Here is a 25,162-nt window from a genome sequence, read left to right on the forward strand (position 1 = left end):
TGGAAAGGCAGCAGGAGTAGATGATATTCGACCAGAAATGCTGAAGTATGGTGGTATAAGAGTCTTACAGTGGCTGCACTGCATAGTTCAGAAAGCCTGGACAGAGGGACAAATTCCCGATGATTGGAGAAGAGCTCTCATAGTACCCATACATAAAAAGGGAAATAAAACTGAATGTGAGAATTACAGAGGTATTTCCCTACTGAGTGTTCCTGGCAAAATCTATGCAAGTATACTTGAGAAACAGTTGAGAAGAATTGTGGAAGAAAAGCTTGGTGAAGAACAAGCTGGATTCAGGCCAAATAGAGGCTGTGAGGATCAGATCTTCACTTTACGACAAATAGTCGAGAAAGCATGGGAATATAACAAAGATCTGTATTTAAATTTAAGTTTTGTCGATTTGGAAAAGGCATATCACAAGGTGCCAAGAGAGAAGCTATTCAATACGCTGCAGTTATATGGTGTCAATGGGGCATTATATCAAGCAATACTTAGTCTTTATTTGAGTTGTAAGTCAGCAGTTAGAATTGAAGGAAGAAAAGGAAGATGGTTTAATGTTAAATCTGGTGTGAGACAAGAATGTACATTATCCCCTCTGTTATTCATTATCTATATGGATCACATTATGAAGGAAAGTGGCACTAAACATGATATCAAAATTGGAGATGTTAATGTCAGCGCTTTGCTTTATGTGGATTATGTTATACTTCTAAATAAATCCGCTACAAGTCTGCAAGATTCTCTGACTAAATTGAATAACTGTTGTAATAGATATGGTATGAAGGTCAGCAATTAAAAGACAAAGACAATGAAAATAGGCAGAATCATTGAAAATGTCAACTGTGTTGTGAATGGAGAACCTGTGAAACAAGTAAAACATTTTGGCTACTTAGGCACGATTTTTAGTGAAGATGGTAAATTAAATATAGAAATAGACAACAGAATCAGCAAAGCTGGTATGGTGGGAAGTCAATTGAATAAATTCATATGGAATAAGAGAGAATTAGTCGGAACACTAAATTAGCTGTATACAAGACAGTGTTCAAACCAGTTTTAACTTATGGATCTGAGAGCTGGGTCAGAAGTAAAACATTTGACCAAAGACTAGAGACCACAGATATGAGAGTCCTGAGAAAGATTATAGGTGTGAACAGATGGCATCAATGGCAATATCATATTAAAAACGAAGATATTAGGAAAGAATATAATAAATTTAGTTTAATCTTTTATCCAAGTGTGAGCAAACAAAGTTTGCACCTGAAAATAACTTCAGGACTGGGGTAAGGTAGTACAACACCAGGTAACTCACTGCAAAGGTGGAACAAGCTAACAACACTCCTATCTTAGTATCTCCCATAATTCAAAACACATCTCCTTGCAGATATGTATAATGTTATGCATTATACATATACGGGAAGAGCCACTACCCAGACTAGTTTCGACCTTTATTGAGGTCTCTTCAGTGGGAGCCAGGCCCAAGTGGAGATACCAGGCAAAAGCATTAGCAAGGTCATCAACCACACTTGGAGAAAGAATTAAACTAAATTTATTATAGTCTAACCAAGTGAAAAATCACCTTTCAACATCTTTCTCTAAATCCAGAGTAATTTAATAAAAAGGTGGCACACCATTTGGCAACTCCTATACGTAGAGATGACCTTTCTAATGCTTCTGCCTGGTATCTCCACTTGGGCCTGACTCCCACTGAAGAAACCTCAATAAAGGTCCTGTTCCCAACCAGGCTCTGCTTGGGAACAGGTTTTCGCCTGTCTCTGAGTGGGGCCATCACTGAGATTATGGCTCTGCTTGGGAGTGAGCCTACCACTGGGTAGAGCCAATGCTGAGAAGTTCTTCTCGGTGATGGGATGAGTCTGTCATTGAGTGGAACACCGCAGAGTTGGACGGTTAGTTGGACGCAGAGTTATTTTTACAGCCCGTTTCACTTATTCGTAAGGTCGAAACTAGTCTGGCTAGTGGCTCTTCCCTTAATGCATAACATTATACATATCTGCAAGGAGATGTGTTTTTCATTATGGGAGACACTGAGATAGGAGTGACGTTAGCTTGCTCCACTTTGCAACGAATTGCCTGGTGTTGTGCTACCTTACCCCAGTCCTGAAGATACTTTCAGGTGCAAATTTTGTTTGCTCACACTTGGATAAAGGATTAAACTAAATTTATTGAAAAATAAACTTTTAACATTAGGAAAGAACTTGACATTGTCAGCATCCAGGAATGCATTAGCAGAGCTAATCTCAATTGGTATTGTCACTTAAACAGAATGGGTGAAGAAAGATTAGCAAAACAAATGTTCTCTGCCAGGTTGGCAGCAAAACGACCCAGAGGAAGACCAAGATATAGTTGGATTGATACGGTACAAAGTACCTTAGATGATAGAAATAAAAATCTGATAATGTTGGAGTCTTGACAAGTAACAGACTGATTTGGAGAAAAATTGTAGATAGGAAGTTAGTAATGATTTAATTTTTTTCATATAGTACTATTATATCCTGTACACCCCTTGAGGGTACATGGCAGGAATTTGATGATGATGATGATGATTATTATTATTATTATAATCCCATGATCCTATCAGGTCAGACTCATCTAGGAATTCCTTTTGTCATACACACAGCTCATCATACCACACCTTAAACACACTCAAATTCTCTGCAGGCACCACACTCTCTGCCAACGCATTCCAATCATTCACAACTCTGCATGCAAAAAACGTGCTTCTCAATCCCCTGCTCATTATACACCCTCCTTATACAGCTTCCAGGGATGACCTCTGGTTCTCCCCTGATCTCCCACCATTTGCAGTAACACCTCTCCAACAATGATCATATAGCAACCCCTTACTAACTTGTAGGTCTCTATCATATCACCCCTCTTCCTTCTCTCCACTAGACTCTGTAAATTGCATCTTCTCAACCTTAGTCAGTGGCCTCTGGACCCTTTCCAACATCTCTTCATCCTTCTGGAACCCGGTTACCAAATCTGGGCACAATAGTCCATGTGTGGCCTAATCAAAACCTTATACAACGGAACAAGAATCTCCCTACTTCTACTTGTCAGTGTCCTCTGCATCATTCCCAGAAGCCATTGTGTTGTCTTCACAATTTTGGCGATGTGTCCCCTAAATTTTATATCCTTATCCACTAGCACCTCCAGATCTCTTATTTCCTCTACCTCCAACAATATATTCTCACCAAGCATATATTCTGCATCCCATCTTTGTTTTCCAAATTTTAAAACCTTACATTTTGCAACATTGAATTCACATCCCCATTTCTGTGCCCAATCACTCAATCTATTCAAGTCTTCCTGTAAGGCCACAACATCTTCACTACACTTTATGGTTCATCCCAACTTTGCATCATCTGCAAACAACTAAATATCTCCATCCAAATCTTCACCTATATCATTAATATACACGTTAAACAGTAATGGACCTAAAACAGACCCCTGAGGCACTCCACTAGTGATTTTCCTTTTCCTGGATATTGCTCCCCCCTTACACAACTTGTTGATACCTATCAGATAGACAGTCTCCAATCCAATGCACCAATCTAATATCCAACCCCATCTGCTCTAGTTTGACTGTCAACCTATCATGAGGTACTCTATCAAAAGCCTTTGCAAAATCCAAGTATATTACTGTGTATCCTTCTCCTCTGTCCAAGGAAGCAGTCACTTTATTGTAATAACTAAGTAGATTACTAAAACATGACCTCCCTTTAGCAAATCCATGCTGTCCATCAAAGATAATACCATTGTTATCAACCTAACCTAGTTCTCAGAAGGTTCTCCAACAACTTCACCACAACACCTGACACACAGGTCGGTCACCTCCTTTATGAAGTGGCACAATCTTGCCCTCTCTACTCCTTAAGAACTTGACCGAGTGCAAGACTCATATTAAAAAAATATGTCAAGGCAGGTGTCAACTCCCTGGCATATTCCTTCAGAATACGTGGTGATGTATTATCAAGTCCTACAGCCTTATTAACATCTCAACTCCCCATACACCTCTTGCTCACCTACAGTCAATCTCTCCTCTGCATCAACTGCTCTTAATCCCTCCATGAAGTTACATTCACAAGATTGAAAGATCTTCATGAACTACTCATTAAGTGTCTCCACCACACATTCTGCATCAGCTGTCTTTATACCATTTTCTCCAATCAACGTCGTCCTTCCATAATCATTCTTTCTTTTGCTCGCTACATATCGAAAGAATTCCCTAGGATTCTTTTTGCCTTCATTAGCTAACTGCTGTTCATACCTCTCTTTAGCTACTCTCACCAACCAAGTCACCCTCCTTGGCTAGTCTTTGTAGACCTCATGAAATTGGTTATTTCCACTTCTCTTATGCTGCCTCTACAATGCCCTTTTTCTCTCTATCGCATGCTTAATCTCTTTATTCATCCATCCATCTCACACCTACCTTATTTAATCTTCTCACCCTTGGAATACATTTAAACATTGCATCTACTAGATAGTTTTTGAGAATCCCCCAAGCTGCATTAATGTCTTTTCCAGCGAACTCCTCATTCCAATCTACATCTGCAAGCTGTCTCCTGAGCTCTTCATAATCACACCCCTTGTAGTTCCACATATACCCTTTTCTCACAGGAGTCCTCGCACTGCTGGCAATGCTCAGGTAATCACCTCATGGTCACTCTCACCAATTGGTGGATGATTTGACACCTCATTTATAATTACATGCTCTGATGAGATGACCAAATCCAAGACCCTTAATCCCTGTGTGTCCTCTGTTACATACTATCTGAGGTAGTTATCCCTCAAAAACTCAAAAACTCATTTTCTTTATTTCCAATTGCTATCTCATCATTCCAGTCTATATTGCCATAATTAAAATCACCCATAATGATCACCCTTTTCTTATTTGCTTGGCTAATTTGACTATATGTTTCACTATCACCACCATCCGCATTACCTGGTCTATAACATCATCCCACCAAGTATTTGATACCATTCACCTCTATCTCACACCATACTGCCTCAAAACCACTCGCACTATTTCCCTCTTGCATCTCTACTTTATATGGACATAACTCTTTCTTGATCATCAATAGCACTCCCCCTCCCGTTTTACCCCTTCTGTCCTCACGAAACACATCATACCCTTCCATCTCTATTCCTGTTAGGATGTCATGCTCTTCCAACCATGTCTCACTTATTCCGACAATTTTTGGGTGAACAGACGCAATTAGTGCAACCATTTCATCTGCCTTGTTTCTTATACTTCTAGCATTTGTATACAAACACAACAGCTTATTTCTGGAGATCTACAGCTAGTTCCACCGATACCACTCACTCGATGTGATCTCTCCATGCTCAACTGGGGCCATTTCCCTTTCTGCTTCTTCATTTTAAAACTCTTTTCAATTCCAACTTTTTTCTCTTGATCCCTGGTCATCCCATTCCTTTCCTGCCTACACATGCTCACCTCCTCTTGGAGCATCCACCTTTCTCATGCTGTGTAACCCTGTCCATCCTGAGCCTCCCCGTTTCCCTGCTCCTCTTGCACACCCATTCTCTCATTTTCTATACTCATACCACTCACTTCCCCATTCATAACCACCTCTTCAATCACTCCTGTCTTATTCTCCCGCTCTTCCACATCACTTCCCACTCGATCTGATTCATTCTCTTTATTCACTTCTCTACCTTCCAGCAGCAGTACCTCGAAGCGTCCAGAATTCTTTGCATTGTCCTCATAATTTTGGCAATATATCCCCTAAATTTCAGATCCTTATCCGCTATCATCCCAAGATCTCTAATTTCCTCCACCCCCAACTATATATCCCCACTAAGCATAAGTTTTACATTCCATCTTTGATTCCCAAATTTTAAAACCTTACATTTTGCAACATTGAACTCGCATCCTCATTCCCATGCCCATTCACTCAATTTATTCATGTCTTCTTGTAAAGCCACTACATTTTCTCTACTCTTCATAGTTCGTCCCAACTTTGCATCATCTGAAAACAACTGAATATTCCCATCCAAATCTTTTCCAAAATCCTTAACATGCTAGTTAAACAACAATGGCCTTGAAAAAGAGCCTTGAGGCACACCACTAGTGACTTTCCTCTTCCGGGATATTGCTCCCCCATACAGAACTTGCTGATACTATCTATCAGATAGCCAGTCTCTGATCCAAAAACAAACTCAGGAGCACTGGGATTGATTTTATTTTATAAATGAGATAGAGACAAGTTAGTAATGGGTTGTTATAGGATCAGTATTGGAGAGGTTTTACAGAAAACTGTGGGAGATCAGGAGATCATCCCTGGAAATTGATTTTATTACTATGAGGATTACTAGGACCTTCTGTTGTGTAACAAGTTTTGTGTGCTTCAAAGATGCTGGTTTGAAATCCAGCAAAATATTAACAGCTTAATAAAAAATCTCATTTATTTTATTCTTGTAGTGTTGTGTTTATACTTATTAAGTAGTAAGATGAATAAATGTTGACACCTAAGACTTTCTACACATTTAAACAATAACAATAATAACAATGAATCCATACATACCTCATACAGAAAACCTCCAAGAGAAGGTCCAATTACCATCCCCACTCCCCATACAGTTTCCAGTGTGGACTGTGGAATCAGTTGAAAACAGTAATGAGGGAAAAATACAGAATTAATAATCAGAATTAACTATTATGGTAACTATAAAATAAGTTGGTTATCAATTATAAAAAACTTGATGCACATTGAAAATTTATTTCATTTGCATTTCTTACTGTAATAATTTATCCCCTTCCATAGAGAAACACCCAAAATCTACTCAAAAGAGTAGACTTTTGAGTATGGAACCTTCATGGAGTTATGAGACTCATCAGATATCTCTTTTAGGTGTCATAAAGTCTAGTAGTGTTATTATCGAGGCATTTTCATGAAGTTTAAAGACTCACTGGAAAAAAGATTCACTGTGAAAACCTACACTAATCATTATTCACAACATGCCTATTATGCTTCACCTTAAACTCATTCACTCACGGTGCACTCACAACTAACTTAAGACTAATCCATTCCACCTCACAACTACCTCTAGACTAATCCACTTATTCACCACTCTGTAAGGAAAAATTCTAGACCTCAACATCCTTACTAATCACACTTTTATTCTGTGTGTGTGTGTGGGGAGGGGTAACAATGTATCATAAAAAGTTCTTCTAGATCTAACCACACATCTTATAAAGTCATTCACTATTAGCACGTTTATTATTATTATATGGATATCTCTATGGAGTCAGAAGACTCATCACAGGAGACCCACACAGTAACCCTTATGCACATGATACCTATCATATACCTCTTTAAAAGTCATTCACTGTCAAGGCATTCACAACTAATTCTGGAACTCCATTCCACTCATTCAACACTTTCTATGTAAAAAATCTAGTCTGAGGAGGCCAAGATGTGACATTTTTAAGAAGCCTTTTTTAATGTTTTATTTTGAGAAGTAGTTGGATGATAATCTAGTGATTTATAAGTAGTGTGGTCTCTAAACAAAACATTCATCTTCCAGTTATATTCACTGGCATTGATGACCACAGTAGAATTACCTTTTTCACCTCTAGTGATCATTATGCTACTGTCTTTGAGCAATTTACAGAGAGAAAGAGAGAGAGAGTTGACCCTTCTTTTAGGCAGAAAAGCTTGAGAAAGGATGTTTGCTGTGTCAAGCTTTATATTATTAGCAATAGCAGGAGGCAAGTCGCAAAACAACTTTTAGTCCCCCCCCCTATATATGGATTGCCAAAAATTCATAAATCCAGTAAGCTTTACTGTCCTATAGTAAATGCTACTGACTCTACCTCTTTTAAATTAGCCAAACAGTTAGCTAAAATCTTTCACCCCACTTATAGGTCATTCTTTGTCCTATATTAAAAATTCTGCTCATTTCAGATCTTTAATCTAAAATTTAGTTTTAGACAATAATAATATCATGATTAGCTTTAATGTTGCCTGAAACATATGAAACTTTAAATTTACTAACCCCCCCTTCCATCCCAGATTTGATCTTTGACTTTTGAGTGATCATTGATCTTTTTAATCAAAAACTATCATTGATCTTTTTAATTTTACCTTCATTCTGGATACTTCACTTGGAAATATACTATTTATAAACAGATTGAAGGTACAGCAATGAGCTCTCCTTCTCTAGCTAATTATTATATGGAGCATTTTGAAAAACATGCTCTTGATACTGCCATCCTCAAACCTTCTATCTGGTTAAGATACATTGATGATGTGTTCTCTATTTGGCCACTCTGTTTGGTCAACAGAAAGCACCCCAGATTCCAGTTCACTATAGAAAAAGAAAACAATAATAGCCTATCTTTCCTAGATATTCTAATTTCATGTTTTCCCAATGGCATGCTTTCTTTCTCAGTTTACAGAAAACCCACCCACATAGGCAGATACATACACAAACTTACCTATCATCCCTCCTCTCAGCAATATGGTATTATCAAAATACTTGCTAATAAAGCCTCCAATATCTGTTCTACTGAAGAACTCCTTTATTCACCAGACTTTCCTATCTAATGGCTGCAATGCCATAAAAGGTCAACAAATTATTTGTTCCTCCCATCTCCTTGCATCCCTCTCAGCATGTTGGCTATAGTAATGCTATCATTGTGCCTTATATCCAGGGTACCTCAGAAATAGCCAGAACTCTAAAAAAAGTACAATCTCTGTACTGCATTCAAACCTTACCTAAAGCTGGCTACTCTCATCTGCTCTCATAAGGAACCTCTACCTCCTCTGTCAGTTTCAGGTGTTTACAAAGTTCCTTGTTCCTGCAATTTATCTTATTATTGTCAAACTAGGAGATCTGCTGACATTAGCTTAGAAGAAGAAAAATGTAAAAAAATACATCTGTCACTATAAGCATGATCAATCAGAGCTTGGTAACCATGTCTTGGCTACTTCACATAGAAACAAATGGAAAAAAACTACTCACCACAAAAAAACACAAATTTGAAAGATTTTTTTATTTAGAATCAGCAGCAGAATTAAAAAACCGACAATCTTAATAAATATGGTTGCATTAAACTTCCCAAGCTTTGGGAAACTTTAATTCTTTGGCCTCCCACCCAACACAGCTGATGGTATTCATAGAGGGTTGCCCCTCTGAGGAGCTTAGGCTTTCAGTCTGATCTTTTCCACTTAGTGTTTGTGCAAATTTGTGTGTTTTTGCAATTTTAATATTGTTTCCCTGACAATGTCCCAGTGACTGAGATGAAATATAGTGGAGATTAAACATGGAATTTAATTCTTTATATGTGCCATATTTATCCCATTAAATCCTATAATGATTGCAACCCCACACCTTTACCCTATCCTCATAGGGAGCATTTCAAAGATCTGTCACCAGCTTGGTCACTTGCCTTTGAATCTTCTTGACCACCTATTGATCCCCAAGAAACCCAGATGACTAAATCTGTGCACAATAGTGAAAATGCAATCAAATGATAAATAATAACCTCCCTATTTTTACTTCTTGTTAGTGAGTTTTCAACATTCAAGTAATTGAGCTATTTTGCCAACTTTTGCAATATGCCCTCTGAACTTCAACTCTTTTTCCACCATTACCCCAAGTATCAATTTCCTGCAATTCAGTACCATCATTATGATAAACCATATGTAATCTTTTCAACCTGAAATGCATTTTGCAATGTTAAATTGACAGCCATTATTTTATTCATCCACAATGTCAGTTTATTAAATCATCCTGCAGGATATCTGCACCACCTTTATCAACTACTACCCTTCTCAGTTTTCAGCATCAGCAAACAACTGAATATCCTTCTCCTCCTTAAATCATTCTTTTTATCATTAATATGCAATTTAAAGAGTGGTAGCTCTTGTATTGAGCCCCGAGGCACTCACCTAGTCACTGTCATTCTCCTGAATTCCACTCCACCATGTACTACTCTCTCATGTCTGTTAGTCACCCTTCCATATCCATGCTACCAGTTTCATATTCATTCCCATTTGCTCCAACTTTTGTAATAGGTTTCTATGTAGTATTCTATTTATATGATTTTGCAAAGTCCAGCAGTATCATGGTGTAGCCATTTCCCTTATCTATGTCATCCTTTTATTATGAAAAGTAGAACATCAGTTTAGAGTTTAAAGCCACTTTAAAAAACCCATGCTATCCTATATAGAGGATCCCAGAGCTGTCTACCCACCTCTGGTTGTAATTTCTAATTAGTAATTCTGGTTGTAATTCCTAATTGTCGGCCTGGTTGGCCGAGTGGTTAGCGTATCCAGCCAAAAGGCTGCGGGTTCGAATCCAGGCGTGGGCATGGCTGTTGTGATTGTCTGTGAAAGTACTGGTGGTGGTAGTCGGCAGTAGATGGCATTGGGGTTAGATGGTGAAGGTTGGTGGAGTAGTGAGACGAAGAGTTGTAGGGAAGGCATCTACTCTACAACTCTTCGATGAGTCTTTAGACTCCCTGGAGGTGTGATGTAATAATAACAATAATAATAATAATAATCCATAATTTTTTGCATTAGCCCTAACTACCTTTCTATATTGGAATTATTTTGCTCCTCTACCTCTCATAGGTATTATTTGTGTGTTGAGATTTGAGTTAAGCATCCATGTCAGGGACACTGCTAACCCCTTGCACATTTCTTGAGTAGCTCTGCCAGTATCCCATCCAATCCAACTGCTATATTGGAATCTAGCTTTTGTAATATGCTTTAATACTTATGCCTTTTCTGACTCTGTTTTTTAATCCACTTTCTCTTTGCTATCCAGAGAACTAATAGGTCATCCAAAATGTATACCTTACTTATTAAGTGAACACTTAACAATTCAGTTATTTCTTCAGTTATATAAAGCATGGTGTCCTGCCAGAAACAGTGCTTTTCAAATCATTGGTGTCAGTAAGACATTGTTAACAGAGGTTATTGTACTCACAGGAATAGAATATGATGATAATAGCATTTCTTGAAAAGACCGAAAAGATAAAAGAGTAGATGGGATGTATCAGATAATGGCTAGATAAGATATAAGATCTGAGACTACTTGGTGTGATGCTGAGGTAACCATGAATTTTAGACATTCAATGGAATGTTACTACAGGCCAGGAAACATAAAAAGAGATGATTATGAAATATTCAGACAGATGAGAATGTGGCTAGTGACAGGAAGGTGATAATAATGGTTATTTTAACTATGGAAGAAACACAAGAAGCAGGAAATAACATGTTTGATTAAGGAAATTGAATTCCTTCAGCTATTTAGAGACAAATACCTTATACAGCATATAGTTCAAGCAACAAGTGGAACATGAGCATTGGCTTCAATAACATCACATACATGATAATAAAGGTGTTGCCATGATGGAGAGATTGGAGAGAGTGATCATGTGGTTTTGATATGGGAGGGGAGTAACTATGGCAGTACAATCTTCATGGAAAAGTGAGATGTGTGGAATTACAGAACAAGTAACTATGATAAATTAAGGAAACAGATTGACATTATGCAATAGATTGATCAATTTAAAGAGAAATCAATAGTACCTGGAACTTGGTCCTAAATCAGTTACTTATGACAATGTCAGATTTTATTCCTAAGGTTTACGGGACAAATAAAGTAAGGGTGAAATGGATGAATCATAGAATTAAGTAGGAACTACAGAGTAAGAGGATATCATGGAGGAGATATAAAGAATAGGGTATACACCTCAGTAAGTAAGAATAGGGTATCCCTCAGGAAGGAGTAATTGGCATATGAAAAGAGACTGGTTGAAGCAGTAGAGTAAAACCCTAAATTCTACAGTGGAAGATTGACTTTAGTTGCTGGAGATGGAACACAGGTCATGTCTGCTGAAGATATAGTGGAAATGTTCAATGATGTTATGGTATTTCATATAGAGGAGTTAGGAGTAGTGATTGAATAATGACAGGAATTAGGACAGATGACTGATAATTCATGAATGATAAGTATTTAGAATATTATGTAACATTGATATTAATAAGGCTGTGGAACTGGATGGGATATTACATATATTACGAGAATGTGAAAAAGTGCCAGCAGTAATGCTGTTGTTGTTGTTCAAGAAACTTCTGACAACAGAAACAGTTCCAGAAGACAGAAAGAAAGGGGGTGAGAGAAAGTAACTGCATAAGGGAGACTCCAAGTCAGTAGTATCTAGCTATAGGCCAGTGTGGAATATCAGGTTAGTGGTGGAGATGTTAGAGAGTCTGGTTAGAGACAGAAGTCAAACCTGAATTGATGAGAATGGAAATCTTTCAAGAGAGAACAGCATGACTTTGTTAAGGAGAGGTCACGCTCCAGTAACTTGATTACATTTTTATAATAGAGTAACTAGTGTACTGGACAGAAGAGATCCACAAGATAAAGAGATCCACAAAAAAGTTTATCTTGTAGAGTACTACAAGATAAACTACTGTTGAAATTGAGCAGGATGGGGATGGGTAGTCATTTGGTAACTTAGTTATAGAGATGGTTGACAGATAGGAGCACAAGTTGTGTGTTGGGGGGGGGGGTGCAAATGTCCCCAAAAAGGAAGGTAACAAGCGTGGGTTCTATTCTGTTCTGGGACTACTGTTGTTTAATTTATATGTCAGTGATATAGTTCAGGGTGCGAGAGGAGATATTCATTTGTTTGCTGGGATACTAAATTAGAAAAAGTAATGTCAGGAAGTTCTGATGTGGTGTTGTTACAAGGGTATCTGAATAGATTTAGTATTTGGGCTGAAGAATGGGGATCTACTTGACACATATCAATATTTCAATACATATTGCTAAGTACTGAATTATGCTTTGGACAGAGAAGATGAAGTGAGGTTACATTGGAGTAACTTTGCTTCAGGAGGTGGGGAATCTAGGGAGCTTGGTGGATATGGATAGAGAACTGAAGTTCAGCAGACACATTGCAAAAGTTGTAAGGGTTACCCAGAAAATTGCTTCTATAATTCAAAGAAAGCTACATGCTTGGATAAGGAGGTGATAGTTCCACTGTATAAGGCACTAGTCAGGCCTCATTTGGATTTCTGTGCACAGATTTGATCACCTAGCTACGCTGGTAATAAGCAAACATTGGAGAGAGTGGAGAGGTGAAAAACTGACACTGTCTCATGGCTGCAATGTTGAGTATGATAACAGATTGAGGGAATGTGATCTTTAAAGCTTAGTAAATAGGAGGAAAGTGACATGACTAAGATCTGTAAGTTGATGGAAAGAGCCTATCTGATAGATAAAGGGAAATTATTTTATAGGATAATAATAATAATAATTATTATTATTATTATTATTAACATCTGACATCCATGGAGTCAAAGAATATCACAGTAGATCCATACTCTCTCATGCAAAAAATCAAACCATGCCTTAAACCAATTCACAGTTTCTGCACTTACCATACTCTCAATCAATGCATTCAACTCACCAATCACTCTCCACTGCAAAATACTTGGTTCTCATTCTCCTGCTCATGTCCTCTTTATACAGATCTTGTTCTACCTTTGTCTCCCTCTACTCTATGAAAAATTCCTCCACATGATCTGGTAATAACCTTTCACCAACTTATATGTCTTGATCATATCCCCTTTTCTTCTTCTTCTATTCGCAAGGCTCTGCAACTTTTCCATCAATCTCTCCTCATATCTGATATTTCATAGACCTGTAAGTCTATGAAATGTCATATATGAGGAGAGATTGACACTGACTTAGTAAACCTTCTCTGCACCCTCTCCAATGCATCCTCATCCCCTTGAAAACCAGGTGCTCAAATCTGTTCATGGTAGTCCATATATGGTATGATCAAAGCTGTATATAGGGAACAATAACCTCTTTGTTTCTGCATGTCAGTGTCCTCCTCATTATTGTCATAATCTGGTGTGATGTGCTTACAATTTTAGCAATGTGATCCCTACACTTCAAGTCTCTGTCCACCTGTCTACCATGATGGGTGATGACAGATTATCCCTGGAAACAAACTGTACAAAGGTCTTGCAGTCATACGAGTAAGGAAGTGAAAAGATTTTCTACATGAGAGGTGGTGAGTGTACTGCTGAAGTGAGTCGTGAGTGCTCTAACATGGAATGTTTTCAGGGCAATGCATGAATGATGGTTATTGTGGTATGTGAATGTTCAGTCTCTGCAATGCAACTTCAGACTCTGTAAAGGTTTAGAAGTAATACTAATTTTTATATATTTTGCCTGGGAACTGCCACTTTCCTGCCATCCACATTTACTGATGATATTCTTTCATGATTGGTATCACATCAGAGACACTATGTTGACCTTGATCAGGGTGCATATGATCTAATGTGTGTGTGTGTATGCAGATATGGTCAGCTGATTTTTGAGGAGATGAACAGATTCTGGAAAGGATCCAGAAAAGAGTAACTAATGCACTGTCAAAAGTCTGGGATGTTGGGTGTGAAGCTAGAATGAGATGAAGGATTAAGTAGTGTAGACAGCGGGTTGTGTGGAGTGCCTTCCACACCTCCAAGGAGTTATTGTAGTAATAATGACTTCTACAATTGACTAACAGTTCATGGTGGTACTACACACCAGAGATGTACCCTCAAATAGAATAGAATGCTTTTTAAAGGACTGATATGCAATTGGTATACATAAATAATATATAACAATTGTGGAAGGGAAGGAATATAAAATACAGTTGGCTAGTGTAATGTTTACAACATACTATTTTGTCTGGGCTTTCATTTGGAAGCTAATCCCTGCTTCCAGGGATTACCTTCGAATGGATAATTTAGAGACAGAATTAGATAGAACTTAAGCATCAAATTATAGGCCTATCTGTGAGGGTCAGGTGTTGTGGTTAAGGTTTGGAGAAGCTGGTGAGAACTAGGATCCAGAATTGAGTTGACAACAATGGTATTATCTTTGATATTATATTATTATAGAATGGTATTATAGATAGCATGGATTTGCTAAAGGGAGGTCATGTTTTAATAATCTATTCACTACTCACTAAACTACTTCTCCATTATTTCTACCTTAGTATCACCATCTCTGGGTCTGGCTCCCACTGACAAGACCTCAATAAAGGTCGAAACTGGTCTGGGTAGTGGCCCTTCCCTTAATGCATAGCATTATACATGTCTGCAAGGAGATGTGCTTTGCATTATGGGAGATACTAAGACAAGTGATGAGAGCTTAATCCACCTTTACCACGAGTTGCCTCAGTCCTGAAGATACTTCAGGTGCAAGCTTTGTTTGCTTACACTTGGATAAAGGATTAAACTAAATTTATTATAGTCTAACCAAGTTAAAAAAAACTTTCAAAATCTACTCATTACAATAAAGTGACAGCTTCATTGGACAGAGGGAAGGGATACACAGTAGTATACTTAGATTTTGCAAAGGTTTTCTTGATAGATTACCACATGATAAGTTGATAGTCAAACTAGAGTGGATGGGGTTGGTTATTAGATTAGTGCATTGGATCGGAGACTGGCTTATCTGATAGGTATCAACAAGTTGTGTATGGGGGAGCAATATCCTAGAAGAGGAAAGTCACTAGTGGTGTGCCTCAGGGGTCTGTTTTAGGACCATTGCTATTAAACCTGTATGTTAATGATATTGGTGAAGATTTGGATGGGTATATTCAGTTGTTTGTAGATGATGCAAAGTTGGGACGAACTATGAAGAGTAGAGAAGATGTTGTGGCATTACAAGAAAACTTGAATAGACTGAGTGAATGGGGGATGCATGTTGGAGGTTTAATGGAATATTATTAGCACTGAGAAGGGATTAAAACTAATTTTAATACTTCCAATATTTCATCTCCATCACAAAGACATCTTCAGTAATTACAAAACTACTTTTTGTAACAACACACACACAAATCCCTTAATTGTTATCCCTGAAGATGTCTCTGTGACGGAGATAAAATATTGGAAGTATTAAAATTAGTTTTAATCCTTTCTTAGTGCTGATAATATTCCATTAAACCTCCAACATGAATTCTTCACAGCACTTAAGCCTCAACACACATGAATGGGGAATGCAAGTTCATTGTTGCAAAATTTAAGGTTTTAAAACTTTGGTAATCAAAGATTGGATGTAAAACTTATGTTTGGTGGGGATATATTGTTGGAGGTGGAGAAAATAAGAGATCTTGGGATTATGGCAGATAAGGAGCTAAAATTTAGAGGACACATTGCCAAAATTGTTTTTGTAATTGTTTTTGGCAATGTGTCCTCTAAATAGCAAAACGAATTTTGGAAATGATGACAAAACGAAGATAACAAAACAAATTTTGGAAATGATGCAGAGGACACCGACTTGTAGAAGCAAGGAAATTCTTATTCCATTGTTGGAAATGATGACAAAACGAAGATAACAAAACAAATTTTGGAAATGATGCAGAGGACACCGACTTGTAGAAGCAAGGAAATTCTTATTCCATTGTTGGAAATGATATTGGAACAGATGTTGGAAATGTTCTAAAGACAACTGACTAAGGTAGTTTCTGATCTCTGGAATGTCAAATATGAGGAAATGTTGAGAAGATGCAATTTACAGAGTCTAGTGGATAGGAGGAAGAGGGGGGGGGGTGATATGATAGAGACCTGCAAGTTAGTAAGATGTCATTATAGGATCAATGTTGGAGAGGTTTCACACCAAACGGTGGGAGATCAGCATAGAACCAGAGGTCATCTCTGGAAACTGTATAAGGAGGGTGTGAGCAGGAGAATGAGAAGCAGGTTTTTTGCATGCAGAGTTGTGAATGATTGGAATGCCTTGCCTGAGAGTGTGGTGTCTATAGAGAATTTGAGTGTGTTTAGGGGGTGGTATGATGAGCTGTGTGTGCGTGTGTATGACTAAAGGACCTCCTAGATGAGTCTTTGACTCCATGGGGTCTTTGGGTAATAATAATGATATAAGATTAGTGATTTGGTTACTAAACATGAAAGGGTAAAAAAAAATAGAATGAAAAAATGTAGAGGGAAAAAAAAAAGACTGAAAGGAGCAATTTATGAAGATTCCATTATTAATGTTGTGAGAGGGTGTACAAAATCTGTTTTCCAGGATGAAAGTTGAATACGGTGACTGATGCTTTGGATATGACAAGTAAATGAGAAAGAGAATTAGTAATGATTGGCTGGATGGAAGAAGAAGAATCTGAGAATAGATGTTAATGTTATTGAGGAGAGCATCACAGATTCCCAAAATGAATTATTTCATTATGAATGCCTAGAGCATCAGAAATAAGAGAGAAATGTTCTTGCAGCATCACCCAAAAACAACACTGTGGTAAGAAATCAGGCTGAAAAATGGGATGTGTCAGTGTTTTGCTGAGGTATACGATGATGAGTCGGTAAGATGGCAAACAGGAATCGTAAATAGTATTTTAACAGAACTGTGTGAGGAAATATGGATGAAGTTTGTTAATGTTTGGAATTGGAATGCATTTGAGAAAAGGATGAAATTGTATAAAAGTGATGAAGTGCGTTTAAAATGGGTGTGGTGATGGAACAGGTGACACTGAAGTGTTTGTGAATGGGGAGAAGTAGGGTAAGAGATGAGGATTATATACCAGGAATGCTAGATGAACAGTGAAATGGGATGAACAGTGAGGTACAGCATAATGAGAATGGATATTTGAAGCAGTTATACTGGAAGGAGATTTATAGGATAAGTGGTGATAAAAGTGGGTAATAGGGGAAAATGTGAAGAAGTTACACCTGAGTGGTGGCATTAGTAGGACAGATGCCCAAATATGAACTATTTCATTATGAATGCCTGGAGCACCAGAAACAGAGAGATGCAGTTGTAGCACTAGCTGAATTTACCCAAAAGTTATTGAAATAAGTGAAATACATTTGGATGAATATGATATTCTGAAAGGAAGAGAAGTGGAGGAGTACAATATTTTTCATGAGAACAGGAAAAACAAGAAGTGAAAGAGAGTACTATAATAAATTTAGTTTAATCCTTTATCCAAGTGTAAGCAAACAAATTTTGCACCTGAAAATATCTTTCTATTGAAAATATCTTTCAATAGAAAATATTTTTCTATTGAAAAATATTTTCAAGTGCAAACAAAGTTTGTACCTGAAAATATCTGAGGTAAGGTGGTACATCCCTTGGCAACTCGTAGCAAAGATGGACCAAGCTCCCATCAATCCCTGTCTCAGTAACTCCCATAATGCAAAGCACATCTCCTTGCAGACATGTATACTGCTATGCATTAAGGGAAATGCCAGTACCCAGACTGGTTTCGACCTTTATTGAGGTCTCGTCAGTAGGAGGCAGACCCAGAGTGGTGATACTAAGGCAGAAGCAATGGAGAGGTCATATTTAGCTATAAGAGTTGCTAACCAATGTACCACCTTATTTTTAAATTACTCTGGATTTAGAGAAAGATGTTGGAAGTTTATTTTGCACTTGGTTAGACTATAATAAATTTAGTTTAATCCTTTATCCAAGTGTAAGCAAACAAAGTTTGCACCTGAAAATATCTTCAGGACTGAGGTAAGGTGGTACATCCCTTGGTAACTCGTAGCAAAGGTGGACCATCACTCCTTGTCTCAGTAACTCCCATAATGCAAAGCACATCTCCTTGCTGACATATATACTGCTATGCATTAAGGGAAGGGCCACTACCCCGACTGGTTTCAACCTTTATTGAGGTCTCCTTGAGAGAGAGTACTGTTGATGACAGCATGGAAATTATGTCTATATAAGGTGAAGATGCAAGGGGAAAATAGTAGAAGTAGTTTTCAGGTAGTAAGGTGCAAGATGGAGCAACAGGTTAGGGAATGTGAAGGGTGGTGACCAGTGGCGGTCCGTGAGCTTTAAGTGGGGATGCAGCCTATACAAAATAATTTTTAAAAAATTCTTTTTTTCCTAATTAGTAACCAATTTATTAATAAATAAATCTGTAAACCTGTAGATTTATTTATTGGTTACTGATTAGGAAAAAAAGAATTTTTTTTTAATTATTTTGTATAGGCAGCATCCCCCACTTGAAGCTTCACGTGCCGCCACTGGTGGTGACAATGAAATGTGTAGGCAAATTGGGTTAGTGAATGGGAGAAGTGATCATTATGAGTGATTTTATTTATGGTAATATAGTTCAATATATTTATTCATTCATTTACCTTCACTGAATGAAGATAAGCATTTGGGAATAAGGAAAATAAATTTCTTGACAACTATCTTGGGTAGTTTGTAAAGGAAGACAAACAAGGATCAAGAGTCATGGACTTATCATATCATCAGAGAATGTGGTTGTCAGTGACTATCAGGTAAGCATCTGGCTAGTGGCATATGAAGACTTGTAAGGAAAGGATATATGTATAAATACCTGGTTAGTGATTGTGAAAAACTTAGAGACAGCTTGGAGCTAAAGTCAGAATATGCAGTTAGGTGGAAGTGGAAATAAGATAAATGCTGCTCAGGCATTGATCACGAGCTATTTAACAGTTGAAAATCTGAAAGCATTTCGTAGTTCAAAAGGCTAAGCAAAGTAGGTATAAAATAGATGAATGAACAGAGATTAAGCATGCAATCAGGAAAGTACTGTGGATAGAGCATAACAGATGAATAATGGTAATAATCAGCTGCATGAGGGCTTCAAAGAGAAAGCCAGGAAAGTGACATGGTTGGCAATGTCAGAAAAATGAAGTATGGGCAAAAATCAACCAATCAGCTCTAGAAAAATCCTAAAGGATTCTTTGCTATATGGCAAACATAAGAAGGAATAATTATGTAAGATGATAACTGATGAAAATGAAAGATTAGTAACTGCTGAAAATGATATGGTTAAGGTATTCAATGGACATTTCTTCATCCTCATAAGTGTGACATTATGAGGATCATGATGTTTAGAGAGAATGGGCAGATGATGATTGGGCAGGATATAGGTTAGGAATTAAGTAAATTATGTTGAATTTTTTCTTGACAATTATTCATAAGACTATTACACTTTTTTATAAAATCTTTATCAAGTAGCTTTATTTTTATCCTCCTACATGTTTTGCCAATCTGTTTCTATTGGCATCCTCAGGGAATACAAATCAGTAAGCACAAAATGAAGGTTACAGACTAGGTTATAACCGATGGTTCTAAATCATACAAAAAATGGGTATTGTGCGTGACAATGTGCGTGTCTCGTTAATGTGATTTATTCGTGATGACTCATGACGTAATTGTTATGAAAGTTCATTTCTTTGATGTTTAATGATCTGATAAAAGTTTTCCAAATTTCTGGTAAAATTAGACCTTGATTGTTGTTTAGGTTTTCAGTTTTACGGGCGACTGTAGCTGCTTCTTTAAAGGTTCTTGAATGGTAGTTATCTTCTATGTATGGCATAAGGCTCTTATCCCACTCAATGTGATGGTTAGTAGAGGCAAAGTGGCATGAAAGGCCTGAAATGTCTTGTCTGTTATTTATGTTTTTAAAACCGCGTATTCTGAAGGAATGTGCCAGAGAGTTGACACCTGCCTTGACATATTTTTTTAATACGAGTCTTGCACTTGGTCAAGTCCCTAAAGAGTGGAAGGAGGGCAAGATTGTGCCACTTCATAAAGGAGGTGATCGAACTCAAGCATCAAACTATAGGCCTATCTGTGTGTCGGGTGTTGTGGTTAAGTTGTTGGAGAAGCTTGTGAGAGCTAGAATCCAGAGTTGGGTTGACAACAATGGTATAATCTTTGATGGACAGCATGGATTTGCTAAAGGGAGGTCGTGTTTTAGTAATCTACTTACTTATTACAATAAAGTGACTGCTTCCTTGGACAGAGGAGAAGGATACACAGTAATATACTTGGATTTCGCAAAAGCTTTTGATAGAGTGCCTCATGATAAGTTGACAGTCAAACTAGAGCAGATGGGGTTGGATATTAGATTAGTGCATTGGATTGGAGACTGGCTATCTGATAGGTATCAACAAGTTGTGTATGGGGGTGCAATATCCAGGAAAAGGAAAGTCACTAGTGGAGTGCCTCAGGGATCTGTTTTAGGGCCATTACTATTTAACTTGTATATTAATGATATTGGCGAAGATTTGGATGGAGATATTCAGTTGTTTGCAGATGATGCAAAGTTGGGAAGAACCATAAAGAGTAGTGAAGATGTTGTGGCCTTGCAAGAAGACTTGAATAAATTGAGTGATTGGGCAAGCAAATGGGGGTGTGAGTTCAATGTTGCAAAATGTAAGGTTTTAAAATTTGGAAAACAAAGATGGGATGCAGAATTTATGCTTGGTAAGAATATATTGTTGGAAGTAGAGGAAATAAGAGATCTGGGAGTGATAGTGGATAAGGATCTAAAATTTAGGGGTCACATCGCCAAAATTGTGAAGACAACACAAAGACTTCTGGGAATGATGAGGAGGACACTGACGTGTAGAAGTAGGGAGATTCTTGTTCCATTGTATAAGGCTTTGATTAGGCCACACATGGACTATTGTGCCCAGATTTGGTCACCTGGTTTTCAGAAGGATGAGGAGATGTTGGAAAGGGTTCAAAGGCGACTGACTAAGGTAGTTTCTGACCTCTGGAATGTCGAGTATGAGGAAAGATTGAAAAGATGTAATTTGCAGAGACTAGTGGAGAGAAGGAAGAGGGGAGATATGATAGAGACCTACAAGTTGGTAAGGGGTTGCTATAGGATCAATGGTGGAGAAGTTCTACAGCGAATAGTGGGAGATCAGGGGAGAACCAGAGGTCATCCCTGGAAACTGTATAAAGAGGGTGTGAGTAGGGGAGTGAGAGGCAGGTTTTTTTCGTGCAGAGTTGTGAATGATTGGAATGCCTTGCCTGAGAGTGTGGTGTCTGCAAGGAGTTTGAATGTGTTTAAGACCCGGTATGATGAGATGTGTGTGAGATAAAAGGACCTCCTAGATGAGTCTTTGACTCCATGAGGTCTTGTTTAATAATAATAATAATAATAATAAACCATACAAGATCAGAGTGGCATTCAAACCAATCAATACTATTCGGAAATTTTTAAGATCACCGAAAGATCCTCACCCATTCTACAAATACTCTGGAGTATATAATATTCCTTGCTCATGTGGTATTAGTTACATAGGTCAGACATCTAGAAGCTTCGAAACGAGAAAGAAAGAACACATAGGATATGTCAGAAATAACAGACAAGACATTTCAGGCCTTTCATGCCACTTTGCCTCTACTAACCATCACATTGAGTGGGATAAGAGCCTTATGCCATACATAGAAGATAACTACCATTCAAGAACCTTTAAAGAAGCAGCTGCAGTCGCCTGTAAAACTGAAAACATAAACAAGAATCAAGGTCTAATTTTACCAGAAATTTGGAAAACTTTTATCAGATCATTAAACATCAAAGAAATGAACTTTCATAACAATTACGTCATGAGTCATCACGAATAAATCACGTTAACGAGACACGCACATTGTCACACACAATACCCATTTTTTGTATGATTTAGAACCATCGGTTATAACCTAGTCTGTAACCTTCATTTTGTGCTTACTGATTTGTATTCCCTGAGGATGCCAATAGAAACAGATTGGCGAAACATGTAGGAGGATAAAAATAAAGCTACTTGATAAAGATTTTATAAAAAAGTGTAATAGTCTTATAAGTAAATTATGTTGATAAGTCAGTAGGACTTAATTATTATTATTATTATTATTCGTGACACCTCCAAGGAATCCGAAGACTCATCGCAGGAGGACACCTACTATTATACAACTGTCTCAACCACTGCACCGAACCTCTACTACTAATCATCTCCATCAATGCCATCTATCGCCCACCTCCACCACAACTAGCATTTTTTGTCTGTAAATTGCGTGTGTTCTGAAGGGTCGATTTGTCTGTATGCGGGATGAAAAACTCGAGTTTCCAGGAGAAAAAACCCCTGCTACCACCGTATGAGATCAGCTAACTCACCTTCAATTGAAAATCGTCCACATAAAGATTCCTCCCGTTGCGACGAGAATCGAACTTAAGCCTATTCCAATCGAAGAGCGCAATTGAAGAGTGCAAGGCAGTCTTTCAAAAGGGCAAATCCCAAAGTAGTGGAATGGGGTAAAATTGTCCCACTTCACAAAGAGGTGGTAACAAAACTACGGCAACAAATTGCAGGCCAATCAGTGTGTCTTGAGTTGTGGTTAAAGTGAAGAGGTTGGTTACAACTAAGATAGAAAATTGCATTGATAATAGCAATGTTATGTGATGTTAGCATAAGTTAAGTTTGTTCCACTTTGCAAAGAGGTGGTGACAAGACTGAGGCAACAAATTGCAGGCCAGTAGTGCGGCTGAAGTTGTAGTTAAAGTAGAGAGGTTGGTGAGAGCTGAGATGGAGAATTGAATTGATAATATCAATGTTATGTGATGTGATAGTATAAGTTTGTTAAGAACAGTGTACATTTAGATTTTGCAAAGACCTTTGATAGACTGCCACATGAAAAGTTGGTAACTAAACTGTAACTGGTGGAGTTAGATAACAGATTAGTGATTTAGATAGGTGATTGGCTATGAGCAAATTGCATATGGAGAGGAGAGTGGTATCTCAGTAGAGGAAAGTAATTAGTTGTGTGCTGTAAGGTGTGTTATGGTTTGCAAAATTTAGTTAACAGGTAGAAAAAAAGGTAGATCATAGAAACTTATAAATTAATAAGAGGATTCTCTATGACTGATATAGAAGAAAATTTTCAATATGTGATGGGTAGAGAGAACAAGGGATCACTCCTGAAAGTTGTGTAAGTGTGGTTAGTAAGGGTGTGCATATTAGATTTTTTTTCTTTTGTCTTATACTCCTCCATCTAAGTACTGATCTAAGTTGAATATCAAGCTTTCCTAATCATCTACCTGATTATTCACATGTCCCTTGTTGACTAAAAAACTTTCTCTGCATCATTACTTTCCCAAGATGGTGACTTATGATCTCTCTACTGTTGGCAGTGTTCACTCATTCCAAATTATATCCTCTGAAACTGACAACAAACCCAGCACTCTAAAACCTTCCAGTGACTTGTCCAAATAATTTGTCTGAACATATCAATGATTTCTTTCCAGTAATTTATCAATTACTCTTCATATACCCAATTCTAATTTATACTATATTTTTTTTCATAGTGGCATTTATAATTCATATGTTAAATTCTAAGAATATTACAATGATTTATAGTTAATATCAGTCACTATTCACAAGATCACTTCAAACTTCCCCAGTTTCTTTTCTTTTTTCTTCCCTTAATTTATCCAAACTTCTGATCTCTGGAATAACTTTTGTATGAGGGTGATCTGAAAAGTTCTCGGCCTCAACCATAGATGGCAACACTATCAACGAGAGATTTTTTTTTTCTAAGTTGGTACATCTGTCATAAGTTGTCAGTTGTCAGTTTGTTTTATACAGCTGTCTTAAGCAAGCGTTGTCTGTATCCCTAGAAATGGATAAAATTGAGTATCGTGCGGTTACAAAATTCCTTGTAAAAGAAGGTTTAACGCCAAAAGAAATTCATTCAAAGTTCATAAAAGTTTATGGGCACTCTTCTCCTTCATTTTCAACAATTAAAAAATGTCGAGTTTAAACATGGCTGTACCAGCCTTGAAAATGATCAACGTGAAGGATGTCCAAAAAGTGTAACAACACCATAAATAATTGATTAAGTGCACGATATGGTATTGGATGACCAGCGAGTCAAAATGCATGAAATTGCCGAGATTATAGGCATTTCAAAAGAACGTGTATGATATATTTTGTATGAAGAATTGTAAATGAAAAAGCTTTGTACAAGATGGGTGCTTGAATTTCTTTTGGCGTTCAACCTTCTTTTACAAAGAATTTTATAACCGCATGATACTCAATTTTATCCATTTCTAGGGATACAGACAACACTTGCTTCAGACAGCTGTATAAAACAAACTAATTGCTCACAGCAGATCAAAAACACACTCACATGAAAATCTCTGAACAGTGCTTGGAGCTTTTTAACAAAAATAAAACTGATTCTGTGCATTGATTTATTACTATGGATGAGACTTGGATTCACCATTACACACCATAATACAAACAGCAGTCAAAACAGTGGACAGAAGACGGCTGTTCAGCGCCAAAGAAGACAAAGTCAGTTCCATCAGCAGGAAACGTCATGG

The 25,162-nt window shown here is 37.5% G+C and overlaps 1 protein-coding gene across 5 annotated transcripts in view; it reads right to left on the reverse strand.

Moving 5' to 3' along the window:
- The window catches only part of LOC150106998 (MFS-type transporter SLC18B1-like), a 208,616-nt gene that overhangs the window by 143,643 nt on the left and 39,811 nt on the right, over positions 1-25,162 (reverse strand). For 4 of the 5 annotated variants that reach the window (XM_090392871.1, XM_090392874.1, XM_090392872.1 and 1 more), the window contains exon 5: positions 6,567-6,635. The exons of the other annotated variant lie outside the window; for it this stretch is intronic. In XM_090392871.1, coding sequence (XP_090248997.1) covers positions 6,567-6,635 — 69 coding nt within the window. The remainder of the gene's footprint in view (positions 1-6,566; positions 6,636-25,162) is intronic. 5 annotated transcript variants of the gene reach the window in all.

Source organism: Typopeltis vanoorti, chromosome 5 (genome assembly GCF_054136105.1).
Source record: "Typopeltis vanoorti isolate ZY-2024b chromosome 5, IOZ_Tvanoo_1.0, whole genome shotgun sequence".
In the NCBI taxonomy this organism is placed as follows: domain Eukaryota; kingdom Metazoa; phylum Arthropoda; class Arachnida; order Uropygi; family Thelyphonidae; genus Typopeltis; species Typopeltis vanoorti.